Source organism: Kwoniella europaea, chromosome 1, assembly GCF_036810445.1.
Source record: "Kwoniella europaea PYCC6329 chromosome 1, complete sequence".
NCBI classification, from domain to species: Eukaryota; Fungi; Basidiomycota; class Tremellomycetes; order Tremellales; family Cryptococcaceae; genus Kwoniella; species Kwoniella europaea.
The window spans coordinates 8,745,858-8,761,784 of NC_089487.1; the positions used below are offsets into that span (position 1 = coordinate 8,745,858).

At 43.2% G+C, this 15,927-nt stretch overlaps 5 protein-coding genes across 5 annotated transcripts; all 5 read left to right on the plus strand.

The window, feature by feature from the left end:
* Positions 1-853: 853 nt before the first annotated feature.
* V865_003328 (uncharacterized protein) lies at positions 854-3,901 on the plus strand (the record flags this gene model as incomplete). The annotated part of the gene is made up of 11 exons (XM_066227125.1): positions 854-1,003; positions 1,158-1,291; positions 1,355-1,657; positions 1,748-1,872; positions 1,972-2,126; positions 2,183-2,299; positions 2,377-2,524; positions 2,633-2,943; positions 3,103-3,562; positions 3,638-3,758; positions 3,826-3,901. 11 exons carry the CDS (start codon positions 854-856, stop codon positions 3,899-3,901), a joined length of 2,100 nt encoding a protein of 699 aa, XP_066083222.1.
* Positions 3,902-4,709: 808 nt separating this feature from the next.
* On the plus strand, positions 4,710-6,503 carry V865_003329 (uncharacterized protein; the record flags this gene model as incomplete). Its single annotated transcript, XM_066227126.1, has 9 exons — positions 4,710-4,796; positions 4,887-5,029; positions 5,100-5,127; positions 5,205-5,345; positions 5,428-5,501; positions 5,588-5,730; positions 5,839-5,929; positions 6,031-6,095; positions 6,187-6,503. 9 exons carry the CDS (start codon positions 4,710-4,712, stop codon positions 6,501-6,503), a joined length of 1,089 nt encoding a protein of 362 aa, XP_066083223.1.
* Positions 6,504-8,345: 1,842 nt separating this feature from the next.
* Positions 8,346-9,916, plus strand: V865_003330 (uncharacterized protein; the record flags this gene model as incomplete). The annotated part of the gene is made up of 9 exons (XM_066227127.1): positions 8,346-8,372; positions 8,448-8,593; positions 8,657-8,684; positions 8,741-8,881; positions 8,958-9,031; positions 9,118-9,260; positions 9,328-9,418; positions 9,504-9,568; positions 9,660-9,916. 9 exons carry the CDS (start codon positions 8,346-8,348, stop codon positions 9,914-9,916), a joined length of 972 nt encoding a protein of 323 aa, XP_066083224.1.
* Positions 9,917-11,280: 1,364 nt separating this feature from the next.
* Positions 11,281-13,317, plus strand: V865_003331 (uncharacterized protein; the record flags this gene model as incomplete). The annotated part of the gene is made up of 3 exons (XM_066227128.1): positions 11,281-11,405; positions 11,516-11,663; positions 11,776-13,317. The coding sequence occupies 3 exons, from the start codon at positions 11,281-11,283 to the stop codon at positions 13,315-13,317; spliced, it is 1,815 nt and encodes a 604-aa protein (XP_066083225.1).
* A 600-nt stretch (positions 13,318-13,917) lies between these two features.
* V865_003332 (uncharacterized protein) lies at positions 13,918-15,612 on the plus strand (the record flags this gene model as incomplete). The annotated part of the gene is made up of 6 exons (XM_066227129.1): positions 13,918-14,059; positions 14,135-14,287; positions 14,368-14,648; positions 14,800-15,104; positions 15,341-15,470; positions 15,553-15,612. 6 exons carry the CDS (start codon positions 13,918-13,920, stop codon positions 15,610-15,612), a joined length of 1,071 nt encoding a protein of 356 aa, XP_066083226.1.
* Positions 15,613-15,927: the final 315 nt, after the last annotated feature.

Here is a 15,927-nt window from a genome sequence, read left to right on the forward strand (position 1 = left end):
CTATCGATATAGCTGTTGTGATTTGAGATGGAGAAGCATCGTTCGTTCATGTCACTTCTTTTTCTTCATGATGAGTTGAGTATAAAAAGGTAACGTCTTGGATACGAATGGATGAGATATCGATTCCTCACTACTTGTCTAACCACCACCTTCATCTTCCGGTAAACATCGGATCGGTAGGCAGAGCATATTTGTAAGCCAAATAGAATACACTCTACTCGTAGTGCGAGTGGAGGGAGTAACGAGAAGGGAGCTCCTTGATTTTACAGAATTACCGGAAGTAAGATTACCCAATTCAATCACGCAAAAAAATATCTTTTCACTTCCATTCGTCTGCGCCCCGACGTCACTGCTCGTTTTCCATTGTTGATCTTGCTCAGAACATCTCACTCCAAGTAAGAAGGCTACATCTCATACCTGTCAAACACCGTCGGAGCTGTGTATCCTTCCTGTCAAATCTGGCCAGGCTGGGCTTTTACAAACTCTTACCGGGTAGAGAGTCCGGCGAGAGGGTCTTCTTGTTGAGGTCGATCGACAAATCCTTAACGCAGATCATACGCATCGCACTAGCCAGGTGAGTCTGATGATACCCATTTCACTCCTTATACATATATCCTTTACCATCCTTTGACTTGCGGTTAGAGAGCCCCTTTGACACCTGTTCCTATTCAATACTATTCCTTTGTGCTTACATGATCATCTCATAGGTTGTTCATTCGAAATTTCAACTTTTTGACTCGTTCCGCTCATCTCCGAGGTTTTCGCACATCACATCAAATCTCTACTATACCCTCGCCTTTGCCCAACCATTAGTGACACCTAGAAAAGTAGAGTAGAGACTACTAGTGACGAGATGGGTCTACTAGCGCTGGGTACACCGTTGACATGGGATGAGACGAAACCACTTGCGGAACATATAAGATATCATGGGATCACTCAGTTTCTCAAGACTTGGGATAGATGGAAGGATAATACTGGCAAAGGTCTATTGTGGGGTGATGAGGTGAGTAATACCAAATGCTGTCCGTATTTCCTTGTACAATTCAGACCCGAGGTACATGTCCAGCAATACCCGGACTGAACACCATGAAGTCGAAATGTATGGGATGGTTGGTTGTGCCAGGGACGTCTAATGCTGACTTTTCCCTTCTACGCAGATCGAATACATGGTAGCTTCCTTCCACGATGACGAGAAGAAAGTATTATTAAGTTTAAGGCAAACTGAGATCCTCACCAAATTACAAAGTGTGACTTTGGATCCAGCTTTGGACAAGTACAAACCCGCTTGTTGGTGAGTAAACTCTCATCTCAAATTATCATCGTAACCCACAGCTCATCTAGTACGATCAAATAGCAATGCCATACCTACCTTTCATCCTGAATATGGTCGATACATGCTAGAATCCACTCCTGGATATCCATTCTCCGGTCTTCCGTCTTCCCTCGTTTCCGTAGAAGCAGATATGAGATTTAGGAGGCAGATCATACGCTCTCACTTGAAGAAACATGAATTACCTATAACTTTAACTTCTTGGCCTAGGTTGGGAGTATCCGACGAAATTTTCACGGATCCAACTACCAAACCGGATAATCAGAAAAGTAGTAGTAGGAGTGATTATGTTGGGGAATTGATAACGAATCCACATGCGAGGTTTCCGTGAGTCCTAGACCCATGTTATGATCATCCCTATGACTTTACCTTAAAAGAAGGATATTATCTGACTAACGAGATCACTGTATAACCCAGAACTTTAACGGCCAATATCAGACAACGTAGAGGAAGTAAAGTCGATATTAGAGTACCGTTGTTTATAGATGAAAATACCGTTGTACCGGATGGATTAAAGGCTAATATGTCAAATGGACATTCAAGTAAGTGCCTATACCTCTCTTTATGTTCATCTTTGGTCTACGGTGAGTGGAATCGGTGAGCGCACTGAATTTTGACTCTTGTCCTCTATCATCAAGCAGCCCCAGCGAAACCTGAACCTGGTACACCCTATATACACATGGACGCAATGGCGTTTGGAATGGGATGTTGCTGTCTACAGATAACTTTCCAAGCTTGGAATGTGGATGAGGCTAGAAGAGTCTACGATGCACTTGTACCCGTCGCTCCTATCATGGTGAGTCTCTTCAGCCTTTCCAACGTTAACAGTCAAGCTGAATTGAAGATGTTTAGCTCGCATTGACTGCTGCGAGTCCAGCTTTCAGAGGTCAGCTGGCAGATGTAGACGCACGATGGAATGTGATTGCTGCCAGTGTAGATGATCGAACGGAGGAAGAAAGGGGACTGAAAGTGAGTAATAGGTTCATCGAGATTGACAATATAATCAGAAGAGCATAGTTGATGAAGTATACTATTATTATTATTAGCCATTGAAAGACAACAAATATCGAATACCCAAATCCAGATACGATAGCGTTTCATTATACCTCTCAAATGACGAAAGGAATAAACCGGAATATCATGATGTCTCTGCACCAATCAATGAGGATGTGCGGAAACGGTTGTTAGATCATGGTGCGTATATCAATTTCTGCTGCCCATGCTCGATCCATAATTCCTCAAAATGTTCACCCTCCTTGATACTTTTACTGATCTCGCCTTTTGCCCTATCATGATATACAGGCTTAGACGATAAACTCGCCTCTCATATCGCCCACCTATTCATCCGTGATCCTCTCGTCCAATTCTCTGAAACGATAGATCAAGACGATGAATCCTCGATGGATCATTTCGAAAATATCCAATCTACCAATTGGCAAACGATAAGGTTCAAACCTCCTCCTGTAAACTCACCGATAGGTTGGAGAGTAGAGTTCAGATCGATGGAAGTTCAATTGACAGATTTTGAAAATGCCGCGTTCAGTATTTTCATTGTACTGTTAACGAGAGCTATTATCAGTTTTGACCTTAATTTCTATATGCCAATCTCCAAGGTGAGTCTCAACATATTCCAATCTAATCTCCATCAACTCAGGCAACACAAACATGCCTGGGAAAAGTCATTCGATCGCTCGCTGTTCTAATCCCTTTCATCATTTGTTTGATAGCTGTAACACTTACCCTATACTGATAGACTTGCACAATCACTATAGGTAGACGAAAATATGCAACGAGCTCAAACTCGATCGGCCGCCACCTCACAATCCTTCTTCTTCCGCAAACATGTTTTCCCGAGGGATAAACCATTATCAAGATTTGATTTAACTTCCAGACCAGTTTCACCACCTTCACCTTCTGCACCTGTTACTCCTAGTCATTCACGATCACAATCACGCTCACAGCAATTACCCAATGGCCATGGCAATGGTAATGGTGATGGAAATGGATATCCGTCATCCTCTTCAAGAAGTGAATGTACAACGCCGATCGAAGCATTTGAAGATAATGATGATGCACCTGAAATGACGTTGGACGAAATTATCAATGGAGATGGAGATCTTTTCCCTGGTTTGATGGGTTTGGTTAACGCTTATCTGAATTCACTCAATGTGGATGTTTGTACCAAATGCGAATTGAGGAGGTACCTAGACTTGATCAAATATAGGGCTAAAGGTGAGTTTGGTTCGACATTTTATTCTAGTAACTTGTTCAGGGTGTGTTGAACTGATGTCATTTCATGTATGATAGGTCAACTGGTTACTCCCGCAACATGGATAAGAAGATTCATAACTTCTCATCCAGCTTATCAGAACGATTCGATCGTCTCTGATGAGATCAATTATGATTTGGTCAAAGCCATTGATGAGGTGTAAGTTTTGCTCTTATCTCTCCAACAATACTTCAGCTGACATGTAGGGGTGATTTTCTTGATATAGTGAACGAGGTGTAAGACCAGCGCCTGAATTATTGGGTAAAGATTACGTCGGCTCGGGACCTACCGGTTGCTTATAAAAAGGACAGGTGAAGGTCAGTCTCTGACCGTTAGATACAAACATCGTGATGTCAGGATACAATAGACAAGTGTATATATACAGAGAAAAATCATATATAATGATTTATAGATAATGTACAGATTTCAATATGAGGGTTCTATGACTGACATATACACAAACAAAGTACTGGTCTTGCAAACATTTGTATGTATACACAGAAATCCGAAACGTAAACCAACGAACGACAACCGTGCAGCCGCTTCATCATCCCTGATTAACAAATACTGCAAGTGGCACCTTACTGATCGTCCTCTGCCCGACGGCTTCACCAATCACTCAGCTTTTTAGCGGTAAGACAGTGAGTGGCACACACAAACAAACAAATGGGATCGAAGTATCAAAGTTGTGCTTAACACCCTTTTGGTCCGAAAGCCATCCTTTGCAAAGGTCTGCCTTCATTATTGACTGATTAATGCCTTTGATTGATGCAGTTATCAATAAATACTGCGATGAATCCCAAACCCTCGGTTTCGGTTTCGGTTTCACTGAAACCGACACAACCTATTCCTCCTTCGTCCGTAGATAACATATAATGTTCACATTGGCCATCCAAGGGACTTACCTCGGTTGGCTATTTGGTATGCTCGGTGTTGAGGATCTTGGCATGAATGGGGTCTTGCGTCATATTATATTACTTATATAACAGCAAGGTCTTGAATCATGTGTTCGAATCTGTACTTGCCTTTACTTTCAGGTCCTGTGGAACAGGGTACCGAATATCTTCATTAATCATTGCAAGAACGAAAGGAGAAAGGTCAAGAACGATTATGAGCCAGTTACAGACGAACAACTCTACGGGTAACCCAGTGGATGCCCTCTGGGGGTTGATGGCGCTTGATGATGGCAATGCTGTTGTAAGTCCTACACAGTATACTGTTCCCTTCACCTCAATATCAATTATCATCATGAACTCATCTCTTGACGTTTCTTTCATCTTTTCATAGTGGTACGCGTTTATTGGAATCCTCCTACAAGCCATGTTGATCTCCAGCATAATGGGCAAAGCATTTGAATATTTCGATTATTTCAAGAAGAGGGATAATAAATACCTTCTTTGGGGTGTTGCTGGTGGTACCGTACTGGCCCTGTAGGTACATGTACCTATTCTACATACATACTAATTGAGATACGATGACTTACTAGTTGATATTTTATAGGGTCACGCTTGAAATAACCTGCGCAGAGGTAAGAGACGATTTCTCTATTGTACCTTAGACTGAAGTACCAAGGGAACTGATGCAGTCGAATATGTTGTTCCATAGACATACGTGACGGTGCATCAACAGACACTCAATACCGCTCCTGCCATCAGATTTTTGATTCTAGGGGACGTGACCAACCTCTTCCTTGGTACGCTGTTCAACCTCGCAGCTTGTATATATTATTCCTGGAGGGTATATAAGGTAAGCTATGGCTTCCATCTTATGAACTCTTCTTGGGCATTAGAATATTCTTAGTTTAGTATTTTACTAATTGGAACTGAAGATGCTCGGCAGTCGTCGTTGGACAATTCCTATATTTGCCGCATGCCTTCTAGCTCAGCTCGTGGCTGCTTTGGTGTAAGTAATATACGTTACACTGTATACTTCTCAGTCTACCAATGCTAATCTCTGAATATCATTCTTGATGTAAATGGTATCGCCAGCGCCACGGGCGATGGATATAGCTTCCCTATCATCACACCTGAGACTTTACAAGATTTTCAGAATCACATGCGAACGAATATAAGAGAGTTCCAAATCTGGGGTGCCATCACACTGAGTGTCGATGGTACTCTGTGCATTCTGAGTGAGCTCACCCCCTTTTTTTCAGTCAGTGCAGGAGAATTGTCCATTGTAAACTGCATGTGAAGGACCTCGTGGGAAAGCTTGCTAAAGGTTTACATGTGGATTACAGTGACTATAATGCTATTCAAATCTCGGGATGGTATCTTCCACAGAGAAACTAGATTATTCAATAAATTGGTTTCTCTGCTTTATGAGACGATGTAAGTCGACGTCCTTCTGGCAATACATGTTGCACGGGCTATGAAGTACTATATACAGTGACCAACGGTAATCCATATTCATTGATGACCATTGATAATAGGTTACCACCCGTTATTTGTCTTGCGATTTATCAAGGTACAACTCACTTTGCTGGCAATCCTATAAGTAGGTTCCTTTCCACTGGACATTTTTGCTCACATGTATCGTACATCCGAACAAATCGTCAAATCTGATGATCCATCTGTCAAATGAATAGGTGACTTTCGAAAGATCATTACTTGTATCTTACCTGTCCTATACTTCCATTCCCTCCTTCATACCTTGGTAGGTAGGAAAAGGATTAGGGAGATACTCAATTCCAACCTCACGAGAGAAGGAGTCAAGGTTATTTCCGATAGGAACAGAGATAATTACAACGTTAGCAACACTGGTAAATTCGATCTCGCCGTGAGTGGTACTCAAGGTATCCATTCGGACCATAATGGCATTGTTGGTAGAATATTGGGTGGTAGTGGGTTTGGGAATGATATAGCGACAGCCCCTAAAAGCTTCATTTGGGATGGAAGGAAGTGAACAGAGCCAGTCACCTACTCAATTCTGATAGTGTCTCTGACCAGATCTTTTTCACAACTATATACTATACCATATATATCAAGATCTAATGCTTGTAGTACGTCTTACATTAATTTTATGGTTCTTCCTTGTTCCTCATCTTCTTCAGGTACATACCCAACCTATATAATCCTATCGATGTCGAATACAACGATGCAGACAGATACAAACAGTTTTCAAGTCCAGGGTCTGACCTGGCCCGAACTCGAGAGATAGAATCTCTATCCATTCCTTCTTGGGTCAACGAGTTGTGCATGTGGTCCGATGGAACATATAATGGCCATGCAACTGGAAGACTATGTCATATCTCTGCCATTGCATAGGGAATATTGTTTGTCTCGAGAGAAAGATGTGAGGTCGTTGTTTGGATGTTCGGTACAGATCGTCAAGGCACAATTTGGGCTATTTTAGCTCTTGGCATGTCACCCAGAGCTGAGGTATGGTCAGGTAAGTTGCAAGGTAAACTTGCTGGAGCTGGAATCCGCAGGGATCTCTATTAAGGTTGAATTTACCGAATGATATTAGGGCAGGCAAATCAACATTTCACTACCGTATTTGTTCGTTGATCGAATTCCTGTGTTTCTTCGTTGAACAAGACCAATGTCCAGGAAAGATAACAGCCTGTTTGGTACCAGGTCTTGAACAAAACGATGCTTGGGAGGTGAGTTACTTGGACTTGCACTTCCATCTTACCGGGTGCGGCTGACTGATTCTTTGCTTGAATTAGTGTATGGATACACAAAACGATCTTGAATCATGTGGTGATTGCCTTCATGGAGCTTATAACAATGCCACCGCTTTAGTCGGTGGCAGGTAAGCTGATTCAAGCTGGTCACATCTAGAACGTCCATTCTGACATCCTCTACGGTGATTGTGATCTATCTGCGTCAAGCCAGGCGTCAAGCTGGGTCCAGCCACCTGCGCTGCCGGTCAATGTTTGATCACAGAGTACAAAGATGGATTCAAGCTTGTCAACAACGAGTGTGTCTCTCAAGCTCACCTGTAGAGCCCAACCATTGTAGTGCCATTTTAGCTTACCCTAGCTTCGTATCGCATTTTTACTCGTCATATTCTGGGTTTTTATTGGCATGCAATGGACATTATTCATGATTATCTACCGAGCTGCATGAGATCGCGGTCTAAATAGTCTAAGGCTTCAGGATGAGTGTGCACCACAGCTGATGCTATCACGGTATACTGGTGACATTTCATTTTCTCCTGCCTAGCTGCACTTCCGATGATCCATGCATATATGTCCTGGTCTCTCATAATCAGAAAACCAGACGAAAAGGGCAATTTGGCGACAGTAGTCAACCACACCGGGTTGTGCTTGAGTGCCGACTCCACTTAGTAGCTATCGCAGTTGGTTCACGGGCGTACTATACTTTACCACACACACACACACACGCAAACCAACAATCCTTTCCGCAGGATCAAGCATTCCAACCTCATGTCGAAGCGCGGCGTCGTTAGAAAGTCCTACCTTCAAGGTCTGTGCGAATGACCTCGGTTGTCTGATCGAATGACCTCGGTGTTGTCATAATGTGTTCAAAGAGCATCATTAACTACATACAATACGATAGATAAGAAAGTGAAGTATTCCCTTTCTTATGCTATGGGAATACCTTATATACAATCTAGCTCAATACCACCTTGCTCTTCTCGAACTTTCATTTTGTAATCGAGATTCAAATAGTCTGATATCAATTGGCAATCGACACTCGAGACCTGACGATCAGTGTCAGACAGTCGGATATTTCGAAAAAGTCGACAATTATCAACGGGACTTCAGTGTGGGATTCCATGGGTCTGTCAACAGACGCTACTACAGTATGTACCAAACTACCAGAACTGTAACCAGTGAGACCTGTAACTGACAACAGATGGTATGTCGGATCATAACAGTGGTACTCTTCTTTGGCGATTTTCATTCAAGGGATCGTCCTGGCCTGTATTCTAAGTAAGACGATCCAGTATTTCGATCGGTATGATAAATTGAGAGTTCATATGGGGACGATGGTACTTGTAAGCTGTGGAAGTGCGATATCTCTGTAAGCACGTTTTTACCCAAGACTAAGAGTTCACCAACTGATTTAAAGTATGCTCTTGTCCAGAGGCATTCTGATATTGACCTGTAGTCAGGTGGGTTTCTAATCCATGACCGGACTGTCACCCTCAGCTGATTTGAAAATGGATAGACCCGTGTGATGGTATACAAACGTAAAATGGACGCACCGTCTTCGATCCGATATCTACTTTTGAGCGATATGGTCATTCTTTTCTTCAGTGGTTTCTTCAGCTTTACCACAGGTATATATTACGCTTGGAGATGTTATGTGGTAAGTCCAATAGCCTTTCATTTCAATTCCTGGTATACCCCAATCAATGTCTCATCGGTTTCGGTTTTGTTTGCAGATGACCAAGAAGAACCGAATGATACTTGGTATTCTGTTAGTAGCTCTACTAGCTCAATTCATCGTTACTCTAGTGTAAGCTGCCTCCGTGATTGCATATCCAGACAAGAACAAGTCAGGTAAGAGTTGACCTGTACTAATCTTGTTTTTGTTTGTTGTAGTACGGCTGCTCATGGTTTTACTCTACGTTCCCTAACATCCGAATACCTCGCGGCATTACCTGCTTTTAAGGATAAGGGGAGTCATCTCCATAAGATTTGGTCAGGTATTACTTTAGCATTGAACCTGTCAATGTCAATCCTTCGTGAGTACCCTTATATTTCTTAGATTGCTGTTCTTTGGTCCGAGCTGAATTTGATGAGTTGAGGTAGTATCGTTCTTGATGTTCACGAAGAAGAATGGGATATACCATTATGATCCCAGAACATGGCATAAGTACTTTTCCATCACTTATGAGACCATGTGAGTGATTTTACCAGAAACCCAATGGTTTGCATCTACACCCTGATCAGCTGTGACTGTCACTGAATAAGTATCATCTATCTAGGTTACCGCCTACGTTATGCTCGTGCTTGTTAGTTTCACTAGGTAATTTATCTGGATCGCCAATGAGTAAGTCCAAGTTCGATCCCTCATTCCTTATTCTCTGCTCGCGTCCATCCTGGCTCGACTAGTATCTGATGTGGTGTGGTACATGTTATAGCCGATATGAGAAGAGTATTTACCTCGATCCTTCCTTTACTATACTACAACTCTTTCATCCAGTCCTTGGTGGGCAGACAACAAATTCGAAGTGTGATAGACACCAAATCCATGTATGATAGTGGATCACCACTTGGGAGTAACGGTAATGGAGACAAGGGTTCCTCGTATCAGCCTGGAAGTGGACAGTTCATGTTTAATGGGATTAAGAATAAAGGTGGTCCGAGGGTTTATGTTAGTTCACCTAAGAGGTCGTAGTGATGCCTGAATGGAGTGGGGTGGGAGATGATTTTGTAAGAGCTCGATGTGGGATTTCTGATATGGTATCTATATACGATGTGTGACGTGTGGTATGACGGGATTTGGATGGAATTACACCTGTCACGGTCATGAATCCTAGTCGTTCCTACGAGTAGTTCCAGATATGGAGAAATTATAGAGTGTATGTATGGAATCTTGGAACAAACTATAGGTTCCAGTCGAGATGAGATGTGACTCTTCGAATGTAAACTTTGTCGTCAAGTCAAGTCAGGGCAAGGGTGATCGCACACTTCACATCGTTACAGATTTACACGTTCCAGGCTTTGGCCTTTTTTGTTCTTGGGCTTTTTAGTTTGATTTTCGTTTCTCATACATTTTAAGGTGAAGAAGATCGTCTTCACCCACCCCATGTATACAGTACATGCTTGTCTGTATGTGCTATGCATCCTTTCGAGTGGATCTCATTCATACTTGAATTTCATTATCATACTTGGCACCGAAGTTGCGTGAAGAGAGTAAGGCCCAAAAAGAAGGTCGACGCGTCTTTTTCACGTTGATTTTCTCTTCTCTCTTACGTGCTGTGCAAAATCAACATCATTCCAAATCCAAAATCCAACTTCCAACATCCAACATCTTTTCATCTTCTAATCTTCATCTTCGCTCCCAAGTCATCGCCACCATCTACACCACAACCAACTCGGGCAGGTCCCATCACTGTCTCTCAACGGATCAACGGGAAATACAAGGTACGACGGACCATTGAACAAGAACGCCTGGAGCATATCAAGTGTCTGTGCGGGCACTAAAAAAAAACGCTTGGATCGGTCTACCCATATCGTACTCTTTCCTCGTTCAAAGCTGGATATCATCAGCAACAATAACAGCAACAATAACAATAATAACAACACCATCATCATATCTCATATCGTATCATACACCTCTACATTCATCATCACCACGGATACTCATACCGCCAATTATATCTGATCGAGTACCCTTTCATCGACAATCCTTTCACATTCCCCGTCTCTCCTTTACCTCACCTGACGACATACCTAGAACAACGAAACAGAATCCTTTTATACGGCATCCGGATCCAGGATCGCATCTCGACGGTGGGACAGGTTAGAGAATTGTTGGACCCCGCTCTACCCCTCAAGTTGAACCCAAATACCGTCTCCCTATCAGTTGCTGGAGCAGGAAGAGAGCTAATACAATCTGAGCAGAACGACATCGCAAACAAGTAGACAGACACTCTTTTAAAATCAATCACGCTCATTAGACCCCAAACAGGTGAACCTAAACAATAAGCTCCGGCGACGAAATATCACAGAATATCAAGGCATATTGGTCAGATCAAGATGCACTCGTCACACAATATATCGCCTCGATTAGATCACTGGCGGAGAGATGGCTGCGTGTCGTGCGACGAGGCTACACCGCAATGTAATTGTGCTTCTGGGGAGAAATGTGTATTGACTTCTAGGTGAGTCGATCGACCCCTCCATGTCACAACTTCACTCATTCACCTTCGTCATTCGAAAGATTTGGAACGAAATGAGTGCTAATTGTCGATTGTTTGTTCATATCTTATAGAACATGTAACCAATGCCCTACAATCAATTGTATCAAATCATCAAGCTCCAAATCCAAAGGTGTAAATCCAGGTGCTATAGCTGGTCCTGTAGTAGCTGTTTTGGTGATAGCTAGTTTGGCTCTGTTCTGGTGGTTGAGACGTAAGAAGGTGAGCAGATTTCCTTTAGGCTAATCGCATTATGCCTTCACCTACCAGCAATTGTTTTCAGATGTGTGTTATTGCAGAAGCTGACCACATCATTCATTCCCCTTTTCTTCAGCGACGCGATCTCGCCAGACTCGAAGGATTAGCAGCTCGAGCTAGAAAAGCTGAATCAGCAGGATTCCAATTATCTCAACCACCATCCCCTCAACCTGGCTCGGCTCATTCTAGAAGCTCTTTACCTCAACGACCACCCTCTGCCGCTCGGCCTCGATCACCATTACCTCCTGCACCAGTCAATGCAGAGTATTATGACGATCACGGTGCGACGATCAGAGTATATGACGGATCAAGAGGAACAATTCACGTTGATAAGAACGATAATGGAGATCCATTCTCTGATAGACAGAGCATCTCAACGATGGGAAGTGGCGGTACAGCCAATATCATTCCTATCCAATATATCCCACCATCCAAATCTGACGAAGCGCTATCTAAGAAATCGTTGCCTGAAGGGCCATCTAGCCAGAGTGCAGCTGCCAAAGCGCTCGATGCAGCTCGACAAAACTTGTTCCATCCTCGAAGGCCTGCTAGAGCACCTGATCTCGATCTACGTCTAAACCCTCCTTCAGCGAAAGACAATCTAGGTCCACCGACGGCATACTCGTTCCTTACCGATCAACGATCGCCCAGCGGATCCGGCTCGACCAGTCATTATAGGGATTCCTATCTGTCTGGAAATTCGGCCGCACCTTCGTACTGGTCTGGTCAATCTGATGTACATCTCGATGCACCCAAGATAGTCACCTCAAAACAGGTTCAGATCGGTCGATTACAACAAGCCGAAGTCGTTCAATTCGGTAATGGTAATAAACCACAGTTCATCGAAAGGCTCAGTCCAACAGGCAATGGTAATGGACAATTGTCACCTGTAAGAGATGAAAATGTCCTCCAGCAGCAACAGCAAAAAGCAATTTCTCCAACGGTAGGATCGTTCAGATCTTCCGAAGCGACAACTAGAACTTTGACGCCGATAAGTAACAGGTACAATGTGGAAGATTTGGAGGAAGGTCTGAGATCTGCTGAACCTTCTTCAGCTGGTTCTCAAGATTTACGATTCTCGATGGGAAGTTTAGCATATGATAGAACATCGGTATCTACCATGGGTACAGGTAGATATTTGGCTTCTGCCATTTCGACTGGACACCCAACTTCCAGTCCAGGTATAAATCAATTACCTCTTCCGCCACCTACGGGGTATAGGAATTCGAGTGGATCATCCAAATCATTCGCTGATTCCGTCTTGGGATCATTCCCCATGATCCCACCGAACTCATCATCTACTATACCCTCCAGCCACTCTGGATTACCTCAGTCTACTTCGAGCAATACTCTTGAACATGTCGCTCTATCGCGTCCACTTACTCAGGCCTCGTTTGGGAAGAAAAGACCTGAAACTCAGGCTTCGGTAGCGGACTCTTTCCTGGGTTCATTCCCATTCGTACCTCCCAATACTGAAGATCTAGCGGATTTGCCTACTGCCAATGTTCCCACCAACGCGAGTGGAAGAGGGGTAAGTACAACCAGTGAAGGATTGGGCGGATTTGAATTTAGGTTGGATGAGAATGCTCCTCCTGTGCCTACCCAAAGGAAGGGATGAGCGAAACATGAATTTACTACTGTATAGAGGAAGAACTTGTTTTACGGACGGACAAAAGGGTTAATCTGATAGATAAACTGAAGTATATATGAGATTTAATTGTTTGTATAGTTGAATATCCAGTTTCTCAAGAGGAGGGAGGAAAGAGAATGGAGGGAGATCTTTTTTTCTGAAACTCTGTTTTCATGTTATATTATTTATGATTTTTATCGATATTTTATGAGTAGGATGAAGTTTATGATCAGGTGGTCCGTCTAAACAGTCCGCCCAACTGTTACTGTTGGATTGCTATTCACTCGAAATTCCCATGTCAAAATATAGGGCAATAAGATATGTTCTCCGACGTGCACTTGTCCCCGGATGAACATGCCGATGAACCCGATAGGTTATAGCCGAGATATGTACCAAAGGCAAAGTGGGCAACGAACGAAAGAGTAGGCGCAGTGTTATTTCTGTCTCATCTCCTCACGATCTTCTATATGCCCACTTGCATGTATAGAAAACAACTGAATTTAGAGTAAATCGGATCATAGACATCAGAGAACTATCTCATTTTGATCTTATTACCGCGCGATAGCAAATAGAAAACGCTCTTGCGACATGTCGTCCTCTACGATACCCGAAAGTATGGAAGCAGTAATATTCAAAGCTCCATATAGCGTTGCTGTCGAGACTATACCTACACCGAAATTGAAGGATGAAGGTGATATCATTCTAAAAGTACATCTAGCTGGATTATGTGGTACGTCTCACACTTCTCTTTTAGTATACAAAGGTAGAAATTATGCTTATCGGTCATGGCATTCATGTTTGATAGGATCCGACTTACATCTCTATAGGGGTCATGAAGATGCAGGTAAAGATTATATAATGGGCCATGAAGTGGTAGGCACGATAGTGGAGAAGGGAAAGGGAGTTAAGAAATTTGAGGTAGGGGATGTCGTAGCTGTACCATTTACAGTATCATGCGGTGAGTGTTCCTCTTTCCTACCATGTATTGGTACTTGTACTCTGATCTGTATCTGCTAAAGTATATTTGCTGTACATTAGGATCATGCTGGTACTGCTCCTCATCACATACCGCCCGATGTCATCAATCCCAGTTATTCGGTACACCCTCTCTACCAGGTTGTCAGGCTGAATACGTGCGTATACCGCTAGCGGACGGATGTGTATTCAAGAAACCTTCTGAATTGCCCGACGAACTCATGTTGCTCATGGCCGATATATTACCTACTGGTTATAGTGCCGCTGCGAATGCTAGGAGCTTGTTAGATGGGCCAGGGGAAAAGAAGAAGGATGGAGTATGTGTGGTGATTGGTTGTGGACCTGTAAGTCCAGTGTACTACTCATTCACGGACGATCGAACCGAACTCAAAAGTACTGCAACTCCCAACTTCAACTCCTTCACGTCCGAATATGTGACGCGATGTGGTGTATGTATCCTCACGAGCTGACCTGCTCCATTCTATGACTCTACAGGTCGGTCTCTGCGCAATCTCCTCAGCTCTCACGCTCTTCTCCAAAGTCTTCGCTACGGATCTTACCTCCTCCCGACTCGCCCTAGCTGAGAAACACGGTGCAATCGCCTTACCTTCATCAGAATTGAAAAAGGCAGTACTGGAAGCGACCGAAGGCAGAGGTGCAGATGCCGTACTGGAAGTTGTAGGACACGAAGGAGCTTTGTTGACTGCTTTGGATATTGTTAGACCGTACGGTGCGGTCAGTAGTGTCGGTGTGCATAGTCAGCAGATCAAGTTGAATGGAGGGGATTTATATGATAAGAAGTGAGTGTTTGTGATCATAGCAGGGGGAGAGAGGGATTCACGAGTGATGAGTTGGAGGGTCGAGAGATGAACCGATTGAGGTTACATATCTCATCTAGATGTACCTAATGGAGGGAGGCCGCTAGATGAAGCAGAAGGTACAGCGGATACGGGTGAGGGTGAGGGTGAGGATGAGAACGAGAGATATACCAACCAAGTATACCCCGCTGACATCTTTCAATCCATCTTTGTATCAGTGTCAAACTCCAATTCGGTCGATGTTCCGTACGGACATTCTACCAACCAGCTTTGGAAGTGTTGATAGCCAATCAAGATATATTTAAAAGTTTCATCGAAAACAAAGTAGGATTCAGTGAGGCTGAAGAAGTGAGTTGTACTATGCTACTGTATAATTAGGCGTTTCTTTTCTACTAGCCGTCTCAATATACTAATGGATTTTACTTGACAGTACTACCGGTTGTTCGAGAAAAACAAAGTCGCTAAAACGGTGTTTGTCCCTGGCCAGTAAGATGAGAAGCAAAATGAAGAAGTCTTTTCTTAACGCGAAGGAGTAAAACAATAGTGAATGCATTGACGATGATCGAATCACCGCATAAACTGCTGGTCAATATCGCGTCGACATTCCTCACTTATATTGTTCGAATCCAATACATCCAACCATCTATTCCACGCGAATATTGATTGAGGCCTAAGGAATTATGGATTATACGTTTCTTCAAAGAATGACAAGTACACTTTGACAACTAACAGAAAATATTCGTTTAAAAGATATGACCAGGTCGGCCAGAAAGGGAGAAATTTTGGGAAAACCCAAATATCGAAG